This window comes from Siniperca chuatsi, linkage group LG4 (genome assembly GCF_020085105.1).
Source record: "Siniperca chuatsi isolate FFG_IHB_CAS linkage group LG4, ASM2008510v1, whole genome shotgun sequence".
Lineage (NCBI taxonomy): Eukaryota > Metazoa > Chordata > Actinopteri > Centrarchiformes > Sinipercidae > Siniperca > Siniperca chuatsi.
In genome coordinates, this window is record NC_058045.1 from 29,020,817 (window position 1) to 29,041,231 (window position 20,415).

General features: G+C 37.1%; 3 protein-coding genes across 3 annotated transcripts; 1 reads left to right on the plus strand and 2 right to left on the minus strand.

The window, feature by feature from the left end:
- Window positions 1-423: 423 nt before the first annotated feature.
- Window positions 424-5,274, plus strand: LOC122874659 (high choriolytic enzyme 1-like). The gene is made up of 8 exons (XM_044192837.1): window positions 424-462; window positions 546-634; window positions 1,165-1,255; window positions 1,904-2,059; window positions 2,681-2,798; window positions 2,991-3,169; window positions 4,003-4,084; window positions 4,895-5,274. The coding sequence occupies exons 2-8, from the start codon at window positions 566-568 to the stop codon at window positions 5,025-5,027; spliced, it is 828 nt and encodes a 275-aa protein (XP_044048772.1). The 5' UTR covers window positions 424-462; window positions 546-565; the 3' UTR covers window positions 5,028-5,274.
- A 699-nt stretch (window positions 5,275-5,973) lies between these two features.
- Window positions 5,974-12,145, minus strand: LOC122874660 (high choriolytic enzyme 1-like). Its single transcript, XM_044192838.1, has 6 exons — window positions 11,999-12,145; window positions 11,450-11,495; window positions 10,150-10,302; window positions 8,218-8,335; window positions 6,995-7,173; window positions 5,974-6,059 (listed from the first exon to the last, which is right to left on the minus strand). The coding sequence occupies exons 1-6, from the start codon at window positions 12,107-12,109 to the stop codon at window positions 5,974-5,976; spliced, it is 693 nt and encodes a 230-aa protein (XP_044048773.1). The 5' UTR covers window positions 12,110-12,145.
- A 2,984-nt stretch (window positions 12,146-15,129) lies between these two features.
- On the minus strand, window positions 15,130-19,960 carry LOC122874662 (high choriolytic enzyme 1-like). The gene is made up of 9 exons (XM_044192840.1): window positions 19,901-19,960; window positions 19,700-19,781; window positions 18,588-18,633; window positions 18,072-18,224; window positions 17,594-17,711; window positions 17,245-17,423; window positions 16,613-16,694; window positions 15,540-15,673; window positions 15,130-15,262 (listed from the first exon to the last, which is right to left on the minus strand). The coding sequence occupies exons 2-8, from the start codon at window positions 19,766-19,768 to the stop codon at window positions 15,550-15,552; spliced, it is 771 nt and encodes a 256-aa protein (XP_044048775.1). The 5' UTR covers window positions 19,769-19,781; window positions 19,901-19,960; the 3' UTR covers window positions 15,130-15,262; window positions 15,540-15,549.
- Between the last annotated feature and the right edge of the window lie 455 nt (window positions 19,961-20,415).

Genomic DNA, 20,415 nt, shown 5'->3' on the forward strand with positions numbered 1-20,415 from the left:
TTATTGTACGGGGTAACATGCCAAAAAGGTTGGGATCCATTGCTTTAATATTTAACAATGAGTTGTACTTTATATTTATATTGTATGTTTGGTTATGTAAAGCTTTAATAGCAACAGATGATGTCCCCAGAAAGTGAAGACTTAATCTCACAGCAGTTAGGACGCTTAGTCAAGATAAAGATCAACATTAAACACTTAAACAACTTCTTTTGTTTCCCTGGATTAGTACTGTCATATCTGCTAAGGGTGGACCTCAGTGTCAGCAAGAAAGATATGAATAAACATCTTCACATGTATTGAGGTTTAACAAGGTAAATATAATTGAGATTTGCAGGATTAGTAAGGTAATGTCCTACGTATGTTCTGCTGAAGGTGGACCTCTATGTGTTTTACTATAAAAGATGCCCAGTGCCTTCACAGAGCATCACATTTTCTACTTTCCTACCTGAAGTAAAGGTAAAGGTAAGAGAATAATACTGCCTGCTCATAATGCTGCTAATACTAATGCTGCTTTGTGTTTTGGTTTGACTGGTGATGCCTTTCAGCCTGCAGGTTGATCGGTAACATGGCAGCAATGAAGTGCATCCTGGGTCTCCTGGCCCTGCTTGCAGTCTCAGCCTGGGCCGAGGCGGGGGTAAGTCCCACAGCTGGAGCTTTCAGTCCGTTGGCTGGTCTTCATATCGCTCAAGCAACACATTAAAAGCAATTTCACCCAGAAACTTTGACTGCAAACACATTTGCAGCTAGAGCAGCTTTCAGTCGTACAGATGGAGTTTGCTCAGTTGTAACGGGATTGTAATTTTTAATTTTCTAATGACTTTACGGACATATGTTTGTAGACATATTTCATTATTTTGTAATATTTTTAAAAGTCACAAAGAGCTGCTTTGGTCAATTTAATTTATTTCATTTCACTCAGTATCAATACTGCTTTCCAGGGAGTCCTGAGGACATATATTAAAAACTAACAATAAGACAATTAAAACATAGAAAACAGTGGGTACAGCCCAGATTTCAGTTTCCAAAGTGCTTTACACACACTTAAATATTAAAGAAATTGACTATTGCTTTTTGATATTCTCCCCACAACACATTTCCATCAGATGTCAGATAGTAATATTTTCTTGATAACACAACAGAGACGGCGTCACTTTCTGTCTGCAGGTTGTGAAGATGGCGAGTGGTGACAATAACAATAAAGATGGGAAAGACTTGACCGTCACAGAGCAGCTGGAGAAAGCCAACAACAACCTCAGTAAGGAACAGTGAATGCATCATACTGACTCAAACAACACAAATTGTAAAATGTAAAAATTTTCCCTGTATAGGCCTTTTTCACAGCAGAGGTTATGACTTGTCGTAAATCACATGCGTTACTAATCACATTAACAATGGCTCTGTTCTATTCAAGTGTCCCAGTAAGCCATGACAGTGTAAAACCTAAAACTGAAGCAGCTAAATGGAATTCAGCTATTAATAATCTATTACTGATGAGTCTGTGTACCAGATTGTATGCCATTATCACATAAATTAGTTAATAAGTTGATCTTAATATGCATTATCGTTTGAAAATTGAATTGAAATTGAACTGAAATTTCCTCATGTAACAAACCCTGCCAGTCCTGCACCCAGACAAGCTATATACTTCACACATAAAGTGAGAGTGTTTATGAAAGACCTGTGTGACACTGTAACAATCTCTTCAGACTGTTGAGGCCAAGGTCTAATAAATATGCATTTTAATTGACACGACTCTTTGCAGTTGCTGGATACAGTTGGGTTGTCGTGTGCTTTAAACCCTAATAATTTGCATACAGGACCAGTGTCCCTGTAACCATCATGTACTGTAATTTCTGACTGGCTTTGTCGTCACTGCTATTTCTTCTTCTCTCACTCTCTGCAGACCGTAACCGAGACGGTATCGAGATAAAAGGTGACATTGCCGTGCCTGGTCTGTCCAGCCTGAGGAACGCCGACCCCTGCGTCCAGCGTGGTTGTATGTGGCCTAAAGCCACTGATGGCAAGGTTTACGTTCCCTATGTCATCTCTGACCAGTACTGTAAGTACCTCCATACATTCCCCTGTAGACTGTTGCATGGATAAGCTTTCTTTTAAATAAATGTAAAGGTTCAATTTCCTTTAAAGGATAAGGCTGGTGATATTCTATATTTTTCTTTTTGTCAACGAATCCCAAGCAAAGACCAAAACCAACAATGGATTAATCCCGCTAACAAGTATTGTGTGTATCAAAGCCTGATATGTATCTTCTTCCAGAGTGCCATAGAGCTCCATTGTTGTCCAAAAACTATTAAAAACACTTCAGTGAGGCTCAGCGTTGCACTGGGTGACATGTTCCTTCATCACCACGACCGTTTATTTTGACTCAATCCCACATACACCGTCCTGCTGCCCCAAATTCTCAGAGCACCAAATGTGGATAAATCCTCCTTTTTTAAAATGAAACTATATATTTGTGATTAAAGATTGACATCTTCAGTAGGAACTAATGGGCATGGGGCTGAGAGCCACAGACAGGGTAGGTGCATAAGAAAGTACTGAGAGACACATTGTTGGTTTCGGTCTTTTCATGGGATTTGTTGACAGTAAGAAAAATATAGAACAATGTCCCTCTCGGGCTTTTTTCAAAGTGTGGTTTTCATCTTTGTGTTTTCCCCTCCAGCTTCTCAGGCGGTGGATGTCATCAAAGGAGCCATGAACTCCTTCTCCGTCTCCACCTGCATTAGCTTCATCCCCCGCACCGACCAGAAAGACTACCTCAACATCCAGTCTCTGAATGGGTACGTAGGGGAGGAGGTTTGTCTGTTAATGTAATATAGTCTTTATTAGGGGGTTCATTCCCATGTGTCGATGAATGATAGCCAGAATAACAATCAGTAAGAAAGCAGCTATGTTTAAAAGTGTCTTGCTGAAAGAAGGATGAACCACTGTTGATGACTTGTTGATGACTGTGCTATCCAACATCTCTGCAGATGCTACTCCTTCGTGGGTCGCCGGGGCAATGGCCAGACTGTGTCTCTGAGCCGCAATGGCTGTATTTGGCACGGAACGGTCCAGCATGAGCTGCTCCACGCCCTGGGCTTCAACCACGAGCAGTGTCGCTCCGACAGGGACGAGCACATCCAGGTCCTGCTGGACAACGTCATAACAGGTAGGCTGCAGCGATGAGGAGGCAGAGAAAACAGATTCCTCACAGTTCACTGTTGTTGTTTTGTGCTGGTTTCAAACATTAACTGTGAACTGTGGATTTGGAGATTTAAAGGCATTTTTTTGTGCTATATAATCAAACTGCTATATTTTTGACTATATAATTAAACTGAATTGCGATAAAGACAACGACAGTCCTCATGTGCTGCTTCATTCACTGACTTGTTTGCTGACCAATAAGCAACAGACCAATAGTGGTGGAAAGTAACTATGTACATTTACTCAAGTACTCTACTTAAGTACAATTTTGAAGTACAGTACTTGTACTTTACTTGAGTATTTCATTTTGTGTAACTTTACACTTCTACTCCAGTACATCCAGAGAGAAATACTTTTTAATTTAATTTAGTTGAAATTTTTTCAACAGCTGTGGTTAGCTAACACTTTACAGATTCCGATTTTACATATAAAACGTATGATCAACTTTTAAAATGTGATGCATTTTTATAGATGAAACTAGCCAGCATAATGTAAAAATTGGTTAAATTAGTCCCTACTTGACCACCTACAACATTAAGATGTTGCTTACATGTATCAGTAATAATAATTCAATAATATTATATATATTAATACTCTGAAGGTTGCCATTCTGCATTATTTTGATACTTGAGTACATTTTGATAAAAAACCCCATTATAGTTTGTTTATAGTAGTTAAGTTAAATTGAAATGTGGGACTTTTACTTGTAATAGAATATATATATATATTTTGTATCATTATTAATTATTGCTACCTTTACTCAAGTAAAGGATCTTAATACTTCTTCCACAACTGCAGGTCAGGCTCACAACTTTAACAAGATCAACACTCTGAACCAGGGGACTCCATACGACTACAACTCAGTCATGCACTACGGCAGGTCAGTTTAACAATGACATCGGATTAATCCATGTTAAATTCTCTTTCCAGTCTCCGGTTTTGTTGTCTGATGCTCAGCGTCATCTATCTGTGCATTCTGTTGTATTGCATTATGTATTGTGCCTCTGAATTGGTCTGATTTTCGGAAAGTACAGAGAATGATATAAAAAAGGGGCAACAGAAACAGCGGTGTGTCTCTGTTAAAGGAATTTGTTAGTAGGATCAATTCATTGTTGGTTTTGGTCTTTTTATGGGATGTTTTGAAAATTAGAAAAATATAGAATGTCACAGACTTATCCTTTAAAGGTCCAGTGTGTAGGATTTAGTGGCATCTAGTGGTGCAATTGCAGTTTGCAGCCATTTGAATACCGCTCGCCTCACCCTCCCTTTCCAAGAGTGTAGGAGAAACTATGGTGGTTGCGAAACTCGCCAAAAAACGCGAACAGCCCTATCTAGAGCCAGTGATTGGTTTGTCCGTTCTGGGCTACTGTAGAAACATGGTGGTGCAACATGGCAACCTCCATGGAAGGGGAGCCGCTCCCCATGTAGATTTAAAAAACTTATTATAAGGTGATGAAAACACAATGATTCTGATTTTCAGGTGATTATACACTAATGAAAACATACTTATAAATATTATATTCCATTCCTGCCAATAGCTCCTCCTGAATGTTACACACTGGACCTTTAAGGACCAATGCTTTATATTGTGTATATATATATATATATATATATATATATATATATATATGTATATAAGATATATATAATACATAAATAATTGATGACTCTCTTCGTCTCTTCCTTTAAGGATGGCTTTCTCCAAGGACAAAAAAAACCCCACCATGGTGGCTATTCCAAACCCCAACGCCGTGTTTGGCACGGCCAAGCAGATGAGCCAGAACGACATCAACCGCATCAACCTGCTGTACTGCAGAAACTAGTCCTCCAGTCCACAAGATGTTATACTGAAGTTTCTTTGACCAATAGCAGAATGCAGATAATTATTCTTTCATGCAGTCCCATGACAGATGCCTTTAGGTCTCCTTCTTGCTATACTTTCTGGTAGTTTTCTTCTTTCTAAACAAGGAAAGTCTGGATTTATGTGAGTGAAGGATTTTCCTGTTTGCTCAAAGGTGGTGGGAATCACATTTCTAACTTATCTATAAATAAATATTCATCTAAAACATATATCTGTTTGTTGTCTCATTATTTAAAAAGTAATTTTATCATGAAAGAAGATATGATTTATGCTGTTTTATAGTTTTACAGAAACAATTTAAATTTCGGCTTTAGTCATTTTGCTGATGCTACTGTAACAGTGAGGAAGTTATGGTTCAGTGGTGTTTATGGTAAACTGTAGCGACTTAGCTGATTTATTTAATTGCCTCTGCTTTAAAGTCAATTTGAACTGCATGTTTTAAGGCAATATTAGTAGGTTTTTTTGACATTTTATTGAAGCTGTTGACCACAAATCAGTCTCATGATTCTGGTATTTAAACCATTCATATTCAAACTGAATGGCGGCTCAGTAATCATACAGATCTACATATTGTGCTTCAGCCTTTGGACTGCTGCTCTCACAGAAGGGCATCTGCTGGTCGTTGAACCATGGAACTCCTGTGTTTGGCCTTTGACAGAAAAAATTTTAATCAAATTAAAATCAATTATTTTAGATCCACACCTGAATTTTACAAAGACAACATGGACAATAACTGAAATTTTGTTGAATACATAAATAAATCAGATTTTATGTTGTTTTGGTTCTGTCTGCCCTGAGGAGGACAATTTGCTGAGACTGGTTATAAATGGTGAATAAAAATGTGGTGTGTGCAGAAGAAATGTCAGTAAGTTAAGTTTTACGACACATTGCACATGGTGTCCCTGTACTTACTTGCTGTACTGCATGACAGAATTGTAGTCGTAGGGGGTTCCTTGGTTCAGAGTTTTGATCTTGTCGAAGGCGTACTCCCAACCTAAGAAGAGAGCAAACAAACAAACATTGTATTAGTAGTGACTAATGTGAGTATTGCTATTTCCACAGCTTTAATTGCACTGAGCTGTGCCAAGCCTTGAACATATGCGTTTCCATTGCGTCCATACCAAGGGATAACTGAGTCGTTCTGCTGTGGTCCTGCTTAGTAGCAGGGCTGACCAAGGCCAACCCGTGATGCCCAACCCCCTCCTAACATCTAACTGAATCTGAGTGCAATTTTATTTAATGTGCCTGTTATTTTATGTGTACCTTCACATATCAGCCTCATTTTACTCTCAGTACCTCAGTTTACTGATGGCTTACATTTGAGCTGTGTTACTAAGTTACTGCTGATGCAAACCGAACATTTCCTGCTGCTGCTGCTTCATATTAAACGCTTTACACTAGCAAACCAGTGGGAGGTTTTTATTGTAAACCAGCTACAGCAAATGCAATGCCGAGGTATGCTGTGTGAACAACTTGCTCCACTTTATTGGCAGACTGTTTTTGTTTACACAATCCCCACACCTGGAACATGGAGGCAGAGCTCTCTGCTTTTTTTTTTTGGATGTAATGGAGGAAAGTCTTGTTCTTGCTGTACTGTACTGAAAAACATTGTGAAGATTTTGTTATGGGGTAAAAATCTAATGTTTGTCCTAAAGCTGTGGTCATTAAAATACAAGGGGTTTGTCCACTTAGGAACACGTGTTGTTGAATGTGCTCAATAAATTTCATGGAAATCTGTGCATTCGATTTTGACATATATTGTCTCACGTGGAACTTTTCCTACTACAAAAAACATTTGGATTCATCTTTATGGGATCATGAATATCTAAGCAAACTTAGATATCAACCCTATCGCCAGACAGAACATTGATATTAGATGATCAGACAAATGTGCTCCACGCCCACCCACCTCAACATCCAAACCCTTACCAGGTATCACGTTCTCCCACAGGATGCGGATGTGCTGGTCTCGATCAGAGCGGCACTGCTCGTGTTTAAAGCCCAGAGCATGCAGCAACTCATGCTGCACCACGTCATGGTACAGGCAGCCCTGTCGCTTCAGAGACAGGGCCTGTTCATTAAAACGCCGACCCACATAGGAGAAGCACCTGAGAGAAGATAAACAGTCTTTCTTATTGTGTATATGTATTCACACTTGACACACTTGAGCAGCCCAAATCAAAACATAGAATTACATTTTTTATTTTAGTTAATCCTTTATTTGAACAGGTACTCTCATTGAGATCAATATCTCTTTTTCAAGAGAGACCTGTGTACAAGAATAAACATGCAGTTTAAGTATGGATGGACACACAGAAAATTCACACACACAAGTAACATTAGTTTCACATTAAAAAGAGCAGTTACAAGTGGAATTGCTAATACTTGAGTAAAGTTTTTTAATAACATTTTTCGGTCAGAATTTAAAACAAGCTTATGTTTGATAAGGGAGATCTGAAATGTATCAAGAGTAGACTGTATATTTGCAAAGGCCAGATTAAGAGAAGAGCCTGTGACATATAAAATAGTATCATCAGCATAAAAATGTCCTTTACAATTTGGAGTGGCGGAGTTTATATTGTTTATAGGTATGGTGAATAAAAGACCAACAATAGTCCCTTGCGGGACACTTATACTAACCTTAAGAGCAATTGATTTGGGGACATTGCCTGAGTTCTATCATAGATAAAACTTTAAAGTTAGAGTTAAATCAGGTTATCACTACAGTGATAAAGTCTCAGTGGTACATTATCAAATTTATATCAGTTTTACAAACTGGATGCTTAACATTTTGAAAATATCAAGTAATCAAATAACAGTTTTTTCCTCATGTAACCTCATCACCATTATTTAAAACTTATTTAGTATTTTGACATGGAGCTTCAATTGCATGTGTCTAGCAAGGTTATATGCTGAAGTTACTGTAATTATTATGAGGCAGTTTAAATGTCTCATAGGCATAAATTTTGATTCACTTATAACCAGGCCATAGAACCTCATTAAGTTTTGTCAACTAAGGTGGTTTTTAGAAGTATTATTCCTCATGTGGAAGAAGTACAAAACAATAAAAGATTATGAGAAATGAAACCTCTGTATGTCATTATGTCTACAATCTATATTCCTAGTGACTCAAACATGAAATAAGGCCGAACCCGTCCAGAGACTGGATGTGGATGTAATCTCTTTCACTGGTTCGATGGATGAATCGGATGCAGGAGACACTGTGGAAGGACTGTAGGCCGCGTTCAATGATGGCCCGCTCTCTAGAGGCTAAAAGTGTAAGAATCAGTTAATACAGACTCATCATGACATATTTCAGATGAATGGAAAATCATTATATTTAACAAGATCTCATTTCAATGATCAAATCCTAAACTTGTTTGCTTTTTTAAGCATTAAATGAGAAGATTGATATCACTCTCATGTTTGTACGCTAAGTATGAAACTACTGCCAGCAGCCAGATAGCTTAGTTTCACATAAAGACTGGAAACAGCAGCAGCTAGCCTGGCTCTTTGCGAAGGTAAAAAAGTCCACCTATCAGCACCTCTAAAGCTCTTACAGGGAATGGGAATCGCGGAGCATTCTGTGGCTGCGGCGCCATTTTTGGAGGATAGTGTACGCAGTCACCGGTCATTTGTCATCTGTCACTCGTTTATCATCAGAAATGTATAAAGTACACTCAAAGGAGCTATATATTATAAAATTGAAATAAGTTAATGATATTGATCCTAACGAATTAGGAGATATAGAATGGTCAAAGGACCTTGAGAGCTTGCCACCCATTACGGTCACTGATGTTGGCGCCTATCAGGTGTTCGCTGTTAGTGCCTACACCTGTCAGCAATTAAACATTTTTAAATCTTTGGAGGTCCATGTCCAATTTACAAATGGGTGGGTACAGGGCATTCAGATCTACAAGCCAAATGCCAACTACACAAACATCCGGACAAAGGTAAAGCTAGCTAATGTTATGCTAACTGAATGCTAACAAAACGTTGGTTAATCATGCATACTTAATCTACCAGTGTCTAGCAAAATGAAACACATAATGTTAGCCTACATTAGTCCACGGGCAGATGCTGTAAAAGGAGATGTTACTCCTTGTCGCAACTGCCACACAAGCCATTTACTGTCTCTTAGTGACGTTGGCTACCTGGTCTCCCTCGTTTAGCTTCCATGTTGGGAAAGAATGAAAAGTAATACCATGATCAAATTTTTTTTTTGTTCGTTGGTTGTGCAATTGGCTGTTACAGTATACTATACATGTTGAAATTGAAGTTTAACAAAGTTACACCGAGTTGAACAGGGTTGAGACTACCTAGCTAGATGGATGGTGACGGTGTACAGGTGATGGTTGGTATGCATCCTGTTTATGACGTCACATTCCCATTCCCTATAACACTTGGCAAGGAAGTGAATAAGTGTATTTCACAAAAAGTCGAACTATCCCTTCAAAATATAATGTCTAATTGTTGCCTGTTGCCTTCTTTTACTTGAAGGTTAGGTTCCCAATTTTTGAAGACTCAAAATTATAATTAGGTGCCCATATGAACATTGAAACCATGCTTTACTTGCTGTATTAATTCCTCATGTTTATACTGGTCATCAAGAGATCCCCTCCTAATTCACTTCCAATGTAATTGATGGGGAACAAAATCCACAAGCCTAGTTCTGTACAAAACCACATTTCAAAGTTTATCTGAGCCTTATATGAAGCTTAAATTATCTGAATTATCCAAATCAAGTGGGTATCTTTTTAGAACAAAATTCCCTTGTTGTGTTACTATCCCTCCACCGTAGTTCAACATGGAAACACTGCCAGGGAAACACAAAGTATTTTACGCCACTTAAGCTTCATATTAGCTTTAGATAAACTTTTTAATACATTTTCGCATGGAACGAGGACTGAAGATTTTGTCCCCAATCACCTACATTAGAAGCTCATCAAGGGGGTCTCTTGATGGCCAATATGAAGAGGAGGAATGATTACACCAAGCATTCACTGTTCATTTTGTTTTAAGACAAGTAAAATATGTGAATATTCTTCCACCACCATTGAAAACTACAGAAATCTGACACTCACTGTAGTCGCCTGCAATGATGTAGGGCACGTAGACCATGCCATTACTGGCCTGGTCCCACTTGCAGTTGTAGGAGGTGCAGGGGTCGGCATTCCTCTCACTGTCAGAGTCATAAGCCATGTCATCCTCCACAAAGAACCCATCAGAAGCTCTGACTGATGTCAAAACATGGTCAGTGTGATATGGCAGACCAGAGAGGACAAAACACTTCCTCAGTATCATGACAAAATTAATTTCTGATCTTGACATAAACAAGGTTCTTATGAGATTGCAAGAGGAGCAGGATTATGTGGATTTTTGGTTAAAAAAAAAGCCTTTATTAGTTCCATGCCTTGTTCATGAAACTATAAAAAAACCCCACTTTCGACCTTAGTAGGTCTTCATCAGAGTTCAAATAAAGACACAATAAATTAACCTGAGCTTTTTATTCATTCATTTAGGGATATGGGGAATAATGCGATTACTGATTCAGGGATTACTTCCCCAAGATTTCATGAACCAAAAACCAGAAAACAAAAAAAGACATTCAAAAACACAAAATGAAGGTAAACATGGTAATTAAAATAATATACATATATTTTTCTGTATTGAAATAAATGTAACAGTCACGATCATGAATAAATTGTTTAACCCGTTGCAAACCCTCAATTTTTAATAAACCTAACCTTTACAATCATTGCTGTTATGTGCCTCCTTAAAATGCTTTTCTATTGGATAATCCACATTCTGCTTTTTTATTGTTCAGAAGACGTCTTTTTGTGTGTCCTATGTCCAGACAATTACGAGGACAAATAAGACTTCAAAGGTGGTGTTGCAGTTGATAAAATTCCTCTGACTGTAAGTCCCACTAGATTGTGAAATCAAGAATGTTCTTGTTTCAATGATTTAGTATTTCTTCAAGAGCACCACTGTTTGTTTGTTTAGTGTTACCAAAATTACTCATGATGACTTGTCTTTTTGGTCAATTATTTAATGTCCGACAACATTATTATAATTTTATGATCAGTTCATGACAAATAATCATTCTGTTACCTTCATGTAATAAGCAGGGAAAACTATACTATATATATATATAAAATTCAAACTATTAAATATCAGAAATTATAGCAGCCATATTAGTCTTCTGTAGTTTTGCTCATAATGTCTTTTAAGACACACATTAAACCAAGATAGAAGCAAAATTATGTCTCAGTTGTAACAGGTACTACTACTACTTCTTCAAATAAAGCATTCAAATGTACCTGTATCCATCTCTGTGAATAATTAAAAGAAAGTTTTTTAAATTTGTATCAAATATCTTACCAATGTTCATGTTGGCTTCCTCAATCCTTCCAGAGACAGATTTAGCCTGTGATGAGAGGAGAGGAGCTGAACAACATTAGCGTTATAAAGTCATTATTGAATCAACAGTTTTACATATTGACAAACTCAGAGTCCGGCAGGTTATTTAAAAAAATATTTTCATCATAGTAGTAGCACTTTCCTCATAAAATCAGTAAAATAATCTGACTATGAAAGTGAAGACTTTTTCAGATTAGCCATGTTTCAAATGTGTAAATAGTTACGAAACAAAATTAAGGGAATTTCCAATATTTCTTTGGTTTTAATTTGTTTTAGTTGAAGTTTGGCAGCAGCAAACACTCCAAACTAATGCTTACTAATTCACCTAAATTCTTATTAAATTCAGTGATGAGGTGAGTCCAGGAAAAAGCCTTTATCACTTACTGATTTAACTTATCAACTTCTGTGTATTTCATGACCCTGAACTGTTAGTAAAAGCACCAACGGATGTGTGAAATATGATATATAAGCAAAAATGTAATTTAATTCTGAATAGACTCCAAAGCTCACCTTCTTCTCATCAGCCCTGATGGAAACCACCATTAAAGCCAGAAGACCCAGAGTGCACTTCAGACTAGCCATGTCTCCTGAAAACCTGAAGTTAACAAAGCTTAAAAACATATTAAATGATGCTCACACCACGAAAACTCAATAGAAAGCTTTGCTTAGTGTTTCTGTGCTGCTTTGGATAAGAGCTGTTTTTGTACCTGTTGCAACTGATAAGACTATTTCACCTTGATGCCAGATGCTTATTCCCATATTGCTGTTTCCCAAATGAGTGTGAACTTTGCCACAGGGAAAATTATACTTTTTTTCTGGTTAATTATAATCAGTTTGTAATTATAAACAATCCACAAAGTAATTAGTTGAATTTACATTTAAACAATAATACCTTTAAAACTATTGGTAAGTTATTTGATTATTAATAAATGTTCAAATTAAGAAGTCTGTAATATTATTCTGTGTTTGGATTATGCATAATTTAGTAAATCTTTAAAAGAATTTGCAAAATACTCTAAAATGTTATTGGTTGTTACTCCGTTTTCCCTTGTATATTTCACCTCATTTCACTTTCACAGTTTCCATTATGTCTTGTGTCTTAACACATTGGCCAACAATGATAATGACATGTGGGTAGCTATTTAGTTGTCAGCTTGTTTTGATCATTTTCTGCCCAGAAATTGATTAACTGATGCAACTTTAAATTAGAGTGATTACGCCACTGTGAAAGTAAGACGGTGTAGTCCCTCATTCATCCAGGAGTGTTCTATCATAGAAAAGGTTTCAGTCGTAGTCATCTGGACACTGTTTTCAGAATCAAGACGTTTCGGCTCCCATCAGGAAGTCATTCTCAATTGTGAAAAATGGACCAGGAAGTCTTCCTGACGTTCTGCTGTTTAACCTGCCTAGTTTCACCTGAAACTGCCCTTCTTTTGTTTTCATGATGGCCCAGTAATCAGTAATCAGGCCTATTGTTTTCTGGCTGCCCTCTCTCATCACTGTTAAGTACCTGATTAGCATATGATTGGCGTGACCAAGGTGCTAATACACTGTGGTAAACTTTGGGTAGATTGAATCTCAGACCACCATTTCTGTTCAAAGAGGGGTTTTCTTTTTTCACAAAAATGGCTTCCTTGACACCCCTTTCAAACCAACTCTTCTCTCTACTTAGAACCTTCACCTCGCTGTCTTCAAATGTGTGGTTTGTAGCTTTTAGATGCAAATGCACGGCGCTCTGCAATCCTGAGTTAGCGTGTCGTCTGTGCTGATAAAGTCTTTTGTGACTACATTGTAGTTTACTGCAGTGAGGAAAACTGCAAAGAACGGTACTTAGGTGAGACTAAACAGCCACTTCACAAAAGACTGGTTGCCTGGCAACTGGTCCTGGACAAGAAATAGTCTGGCACATAACCCCTGTAAAATGGCAAACTGACATTTTTACACATCGGTTTTTGTACAGATTAACAAACGAGATATAATGTGTTAATTAGTGAGCTTTAGAGGTGCTGGGAGGTGGATTTTGTTACCTCTGGACAGAGCCAGGCTAACTGTTTCTTGTCTTTATGCTAAGCTAAGCTAGAATGCTGGTGGCTGTAGCTTCATATTTAAAGGACAGATGTGAGAGTGCCATCAATCCTCTCATCCAACCCATGGCAAGAAAGTGAATAAGGGTGTTTCCTAAAATGTTGAACTATTCCTTTAAATGCTAATGGTTTTGAACATTTAATGTTTTATAAATTATTTATTTCTATAATATCCGTACATGGCATGGTAAGGTTAGGCAACTAAAACACTTAAAGATTGTGATTATGGGGACGCTAACTCTGGTCTCCTGCATTAAAGTCGAAGGAAAGGATACACACCCACCCACAACCAAGACCTTGACTACGTTTTGCATCGCTACATAAGGGCACACTGCTTTCTGAACTGTCGCTCAATGGTGGATGTAAATCGTGGAAAAGGATGGAAATCGTGACCTGCAAAATTGTCCAATGTGAACGTGATTCCTACTAGGATGCTGGGCTGTAATAAGACACCCAGACTGTTGCCACAGAACACAAAAGAAACTCATTAACAAATATCAAACTTGAGGTATTTGGCTTGTAAATACCAATGAATCCAGTCTCTTTCTGGACACTGAAATGAAAATGAATGGCAGATGAAAAGAAAGTTTACAGCTGATAAGAAAACTCACTGTGGTCTAATCTAACATGGATCAGTGTGTTGCTGGAAGGCATCTGAAAACGGCATAGTCAGACTAATAACATTTTAGGGAAGACTAAACTCTAAGACATTATATTCTATAATCATTGTCTTTAATGATATGTGCATCCTAAAAACTAAAAATATTGACTAGATTTTACTTCGTGACCACTTCTTGTAATATTTTAAGTGATTTTACAATATCTAGATAAATTCATCTAAATCACCATGTGTGAGGTTTTGCTTTAGGAACAATTAACGCTAACCATATTCACTGCTGAGCAGGACCAACAGGAATGGGTGATAGTGAAGAACATAAATAAAATAAATGAACAAGATAATGTTAAATAAAAAAATACTTTCATAAATATCTAAATATTCAAGACAAAGCATCTTGATTATAAGGCCATAAATTATACATACTACAACCCAACATTGTCTGATTTGCAGAACTATTTACACATGGATAGTAACTTATCCAATATATGTTATTTTAAATTATGAAACAGAGCAATATATATTTTTGATTGAGCCAATATTTTGTCTGTTTTTTGTTTTACTCATGTCAGATTCAGATTAACTCCCACCAGGATGTATATTTTTGAGTCCCAGCTATCATTTTTTAGATTTAATTAATTTTTCCACATAAAAATATATATAAGGGCTTGTTTACTTGATACCTTTAAAATGAAAACAATTGAGTACATTTCAATATTTAACTTTAGCAGAAGGAGCTTTTATATAGTTGACATATGATACAGTAGTTACAGTATTGTCTGATGTCTGTCAAGTAGTAGAAACCACAATCATGTGTCGCTGCTCTGTTGTCCTGATAAATGATAATTCTACATCCTATTACTGGGGATGTCATATTGAGTATGACTGAGTTCTAGAAAAATTTTTAGTGCACAAGTAAATGAACAAACTCAAAGAAACTGTATGTTTAAATGCAAATTTACTGATGTTGATTAAAGTATTTCGAATTTATTGTTGACTCAGAGTGCAATAAATGAAGACAGTGATGATGATAATGATGGTTCTCTTCCTGAAGTCGTGCATCATCTCATTCACCTGTTTAAAAAGAGAACGTTAAAGGTCAGGAAATCAACTTTTAAAAAAAAGAAAGAAGTGTATTTGTATAGGAGACTCAAAAGTAGGAAGGTTGATCTTTTAATTGGCTGCTGTACAAGTAAACTCTGTATCAGGACTGCAGAACAATCCTTTAACAAAATTGTCATATAAATATTTAACATAAATTTCTTCATGTTGATTAATAGATCAACATAAAGAAATATATTTTAGAATGTTTCTTGTGGTTGAAAGGATGTGTTGTGATAGTTACATTTACCTAAGACTGTTCAGCAGTACAGCCTGTTGAGCCTGATGATGTCCTTCTGGCTCATCTCGGAGGCCATGCCAAACTCAACATTGGGGTCAGGGATGGCCACCAAGGTGGGCTGGTTGTTCTTAGAGAAAGCATACCTGAAACCACAAAAAGCAAAACATGAATGAGTGTTGATAAAAGAGCATAAGACCAGAATAGTGCCAGAAGTTTCTTGAAAGATTTGAAGGAAGAAATATGTGGCAAAACAAAAAGTTACCAAAAAAAAAAAACAAAGCACAAAGAACTGGCAAAAGAAAACCTTAAAAACAATGCCATCAAAATACCAGGAGGTTAGATTTAAGATAAGATATGCCTTTATTGATCCCCAGAGGGGAAATTCAGCTGTTGCAGCAGCACAAGGACAGAAATAAGCACAGATAAATAGAGAAAGTAAAAAATTAATTACAACATTATAATAAATATAAAAAAAATAGAAATAAAAAGAGAAGCTAGACGAGAGCAGTTAGAGCAAGAGTGACATAGTGGTGTGATTAGTAGCAACAAAGTCAGCAAGGTAGCCTGTAGTATATATAGTATAACAGCTTAGACCAGAATAACATACAATATGATTAAGTAATGATACTTTGTGTTTGTCTGTATTAATATAGAAACATAATATTCTATATAATGCAAGTTTACATAAAGTGCTTGAGATTCACAAGAGTGTAAAATAGACAAAAGTGAGAGCCGCTGCAACAGGCTGACTCTCGCATAGTTACTTTGTGACATGAACACCATATTTCTACTGTCTCACTCACAATACTCCTGATGAAAGATAAAAAGACTGTCACCATGGAAACTTTCCAGAGTTGTAAAACCCCTCCTCATAGTGTTTTGGTGTCTGATAAGCCTTTAAATGCATGGATCTGTTAGTCAAACTGGACTTCCCGGATCTTATTTCATTGTCTCACCGCTACCTGAAACAAAACATCCACATCAACCTAGTCATTTTCTATAATGCAGGGCTGTTTTTAGTCTGAATGCCCACTCATATTCTCCACCACAAAGAAAGCAGCTGCTGTTTTTGTTTCACCTACTTGTGGTAATGCATAACAGAGCCGTAGTCGTAGGTGGTTCCCTGGTTCAGAGTAATGACTTTGTCAAAGTTGTGCTCCTGTCCTAAAGATTTGAAAAGAAAACAGAATTATCATGAGATACATCTGTGTCTGCATTCATTATTCATGTATTAAGTTGTGCCTGGTACTTGAATCCTGTCAGTCTATTCGTATGGTTATATATATTGTTAAAGGAATAGTTTGACATTTTTGAATATTTGCTTATTTACTTTCTTGCACATTTGGGGGTTATGTGCCAGATTATTTCTTGGCTAGGACATGTAAATTTGTGAGCTTCAGAGATGCTGGTAGACAGATTTTATTACCAATAGTCAGAGCCAGGCTAACTGTTTCCCAATATTTCCTGTCTTTGTGCTAAGCTAAGCTAACAGGCTGGTGGCTGCTGCGTCATACTTAAAGGACAGATATGAGAGTGGTATCAATCTTCTCACCAGTCTCTTGTAAAGAAAGTGAATAAATCTTTAATATCTTGTGGTGCACAGTTGTATCCCTGGTAAGTTATTTCATCCTACAACATCAATTAAATAAAATGCAAATCTAATTCAGTCTGTTCAGTTATTATATTACTGTCACAAGTAATGAAACGGACGAACCAGGGATGACGTTCTCCAGCACAGTGCGGATGTACTGGTCGCGGTCAGAGCGTTTCTGCTCATGGTGGAAGCCCAGTGCGTGGAGCACCTCATGCTGGACGGTGTGGTGGTAAACGCAGCCTGAACGCTGCAGAGACAGATTCTGCCCGTTGCCAAGACGGCCAATGTAGGAGTAGCACCTGTCACAAATCAGGACAGATCTCAGTCTATTTTGCAAGTTAATCAATCAATTTTTTTTGTTTTTGTTTTAGCAATTAGGAAAATACCTCAAAAAGAAAAGCAACCTACTGTAACCTTAAAACAAACAAGCTGGAAAAAATCAGGATGTCACGCAAAGTGCTTCCCTTACCCACTAAGGGACCGGATGTTCAGGTAGTCTCTCTGGCTTGTTCTTCTGACAAAGCGCAAACAAGAGACATCATGGAAGGACTGCAGACCACGCTCGATAATTGACACCTCACGAGGGGCTGTAAAAATAAAATAACCATTAAATTTAAAGACAGAGTCCATGATCGAGGCAACCTGATTAGAGAGTCCTATCTTTTTAAATTGATTGGCGGTTTCTTCTTTCATTCATGAGCCAACAAAAGAATATGTTATTAATGTTTCCTGATGTTGCTAATGATTTGCTCATATATTTTGTGTTTGTAAACAGATTTAAACATATTTCATTTTTATTTATATTGTTAAGGAACATGCAAAAAGTTGCTTTTCCATCTCCATCAATTCAAACAATTTCAGTTATGTATGTGAATTCACTTTCAATTTGTTTTAAAAAAGACCCAGATTGGACCTTTAAGAGCCAAATCACAGTATGAACTACTCACAGTACTCGTTGGAAATGACGTAAGCTATGTAGACAATCCCATTGGCAGACCTGGGCCACATGCAGCCACGAGACGTGCAGGGGTCAGCATTTCTCTCTGCCTCAGAATCATAGGCAACGTCGTCCTCTACATACGGCTCATCAGGAGAACGGACTGCAGCAAACAAGGGGATCAATATAATAACTTTTTCCCACTGCTTTAGGCTCTTCTATCAAGATCTGATTTGTGGTTTGTGATGGTCACAGGATTAAGAACACTGAGGTCATGGCCTCTGTATTGGGGAGTTAATTAATCCACATGGTGGATATTTTATAGGCGGTTTGCAGAATTCTTTAGATCCAAACATATTTAAATTAGACAACTTGTAGGCCAACAAATAACTAACTAACTAAAGGATTCAGTAACACTGGTTCATTTCCTCAGTATTTCTAAAATCATGGCTGTGGTCCTGCTGGAACCAGATCGTTCTCCTCTTGGATCAGAGCTAAAGCTAAAAGCTAAACTAAACTTCCTTACCAACATCCCTGTTGGCTCTCTCAATCCGCTCTGAAGTAGTCAAAGCCTGAGTGACCTATGGAGAATACAAAAAATGACACTTTGATAAAGGTTTTTAAACTTAACTTTTAAAATTACATCAGTGTTTTTAGCATTAATTTAATTTTATTATAAGTTAATAACTGTCATAATATTTGCATTTGGATCAAAAAAGATAAACTTACAGAATCAGGAGTTTTCCAGAAATTATACATTAAGAAAAAAAGGAAGAGAGAAAAACAAGTTTAGACCGAGCAACTAAGTACATTTACTCATATTCTGTATTTCATTGCAATTTTTAGGTACTTGTACTTAACTTAAGTCTTTCATTTCTATACTTCTACTCCACTACATTACAGAGGGAAACGCTGTACTTTTTACTACATAAAAAAAAAAGTATCATATGTTTATGCATGCATTATTAAACCAGCAGTTTACGGTTTGGCTTGTGACTCCTTACAAAACAGCAGTGACTAGTCAGCGCCTCTTGTTATGTTTCAGATGTCTATGAGGTGTTAGCAGTTTCACCAAAGAGATAGTTCCCCTCTAAACTTCTTAGATGGTTTAATTTAAATAACTCGTTGAGGCCTTAAATGATAAAATTATTCAATATTTCACAAAAAAAATGATTAGAGAAACATACAAAAAAGTTATACAGATTTGTGTGTCAGAACTTTTTTTCTTCTTTCCTCTCCCATTAATCATCTCACAACCCCTCAGGTTTATCTAGGGACGTCTGGAGGGGCCCAACCCCTAGATGGGAACCACTGGACTAAACTAGTTAACTGTATATAAAGTGGTTAAAACTAGCTCCACCTCAAGCAGCTGCAACAGTAAAATGTTGCTCTAACATCAATGCATCAGTATTAACAATCTAATAGTCATGTCAGTCACAGGAACGAGCACATTTACTTTTGATACTTTTTGCAGAAAATACTTCGGTACTTTTACTTGTGTTGGATTTTGAATGCAGGACTTTTACTTATAACAGAGTATTTTTACATTAATGCACTGGTACTTTTACTAAAAGATCTCAATACTTCTTCCACCACTGAAAAATAATTTAAATGTTGTACATTTGGAGCAAAACTCACCTCCTCCTCAGCCCAAGCTCGGACAGCCACCAGGACCACAAGACCCAGAATGCACTTCAGGGCAATCATGTCAACAAATAACCTGCAGCAAGACAACAACAACCAACAAGACATCTAACCATTTAACCCATGACTTAATTTTCAAATCTGATTTGTCACCTTGGTTAACAGTGTTGATGAGAATCTATAAATGATACTTACTGCTATCTCTGAGTGGAGAGAAACACAGCGAGCGAGTGGTGCAAAACATCACATTATAAAGCATCCACTGCACCGGAAAACGATCCTTGTAAGGTTATTTAGTGAGGGGAGGGAGGTAGAAAATTGAGTGGAAACCGAATTTAGTGCCTGATAAGAATATTTCACCTTGATGCCACATGTGTATTCCCATAAAAAGAGCCTTTCGATTCTTGTTTGATTTGGACCAGATACCTGGCCTCAAATATGTTCTGTCAGCAGTGAGCATGTTTTTCACATTTAACCGAAACAGGGGCTTTACAGTATAATTACATTTTTATCACTCTAACTTCAGTTTATTCCACATTGAGTTGTAATGCAGTTTTCCTGGTAAAGATTCCTGAAAATCACTCCAAAATGCACTTGTTCATCTAGTTTGCTGGTTTTAATGTCTAATTGATGTGAACACCAAATTACTTTTGAATGGATTCACCTGTCACATACATTTACTCATATATACAGTCGTGTACAATACATAC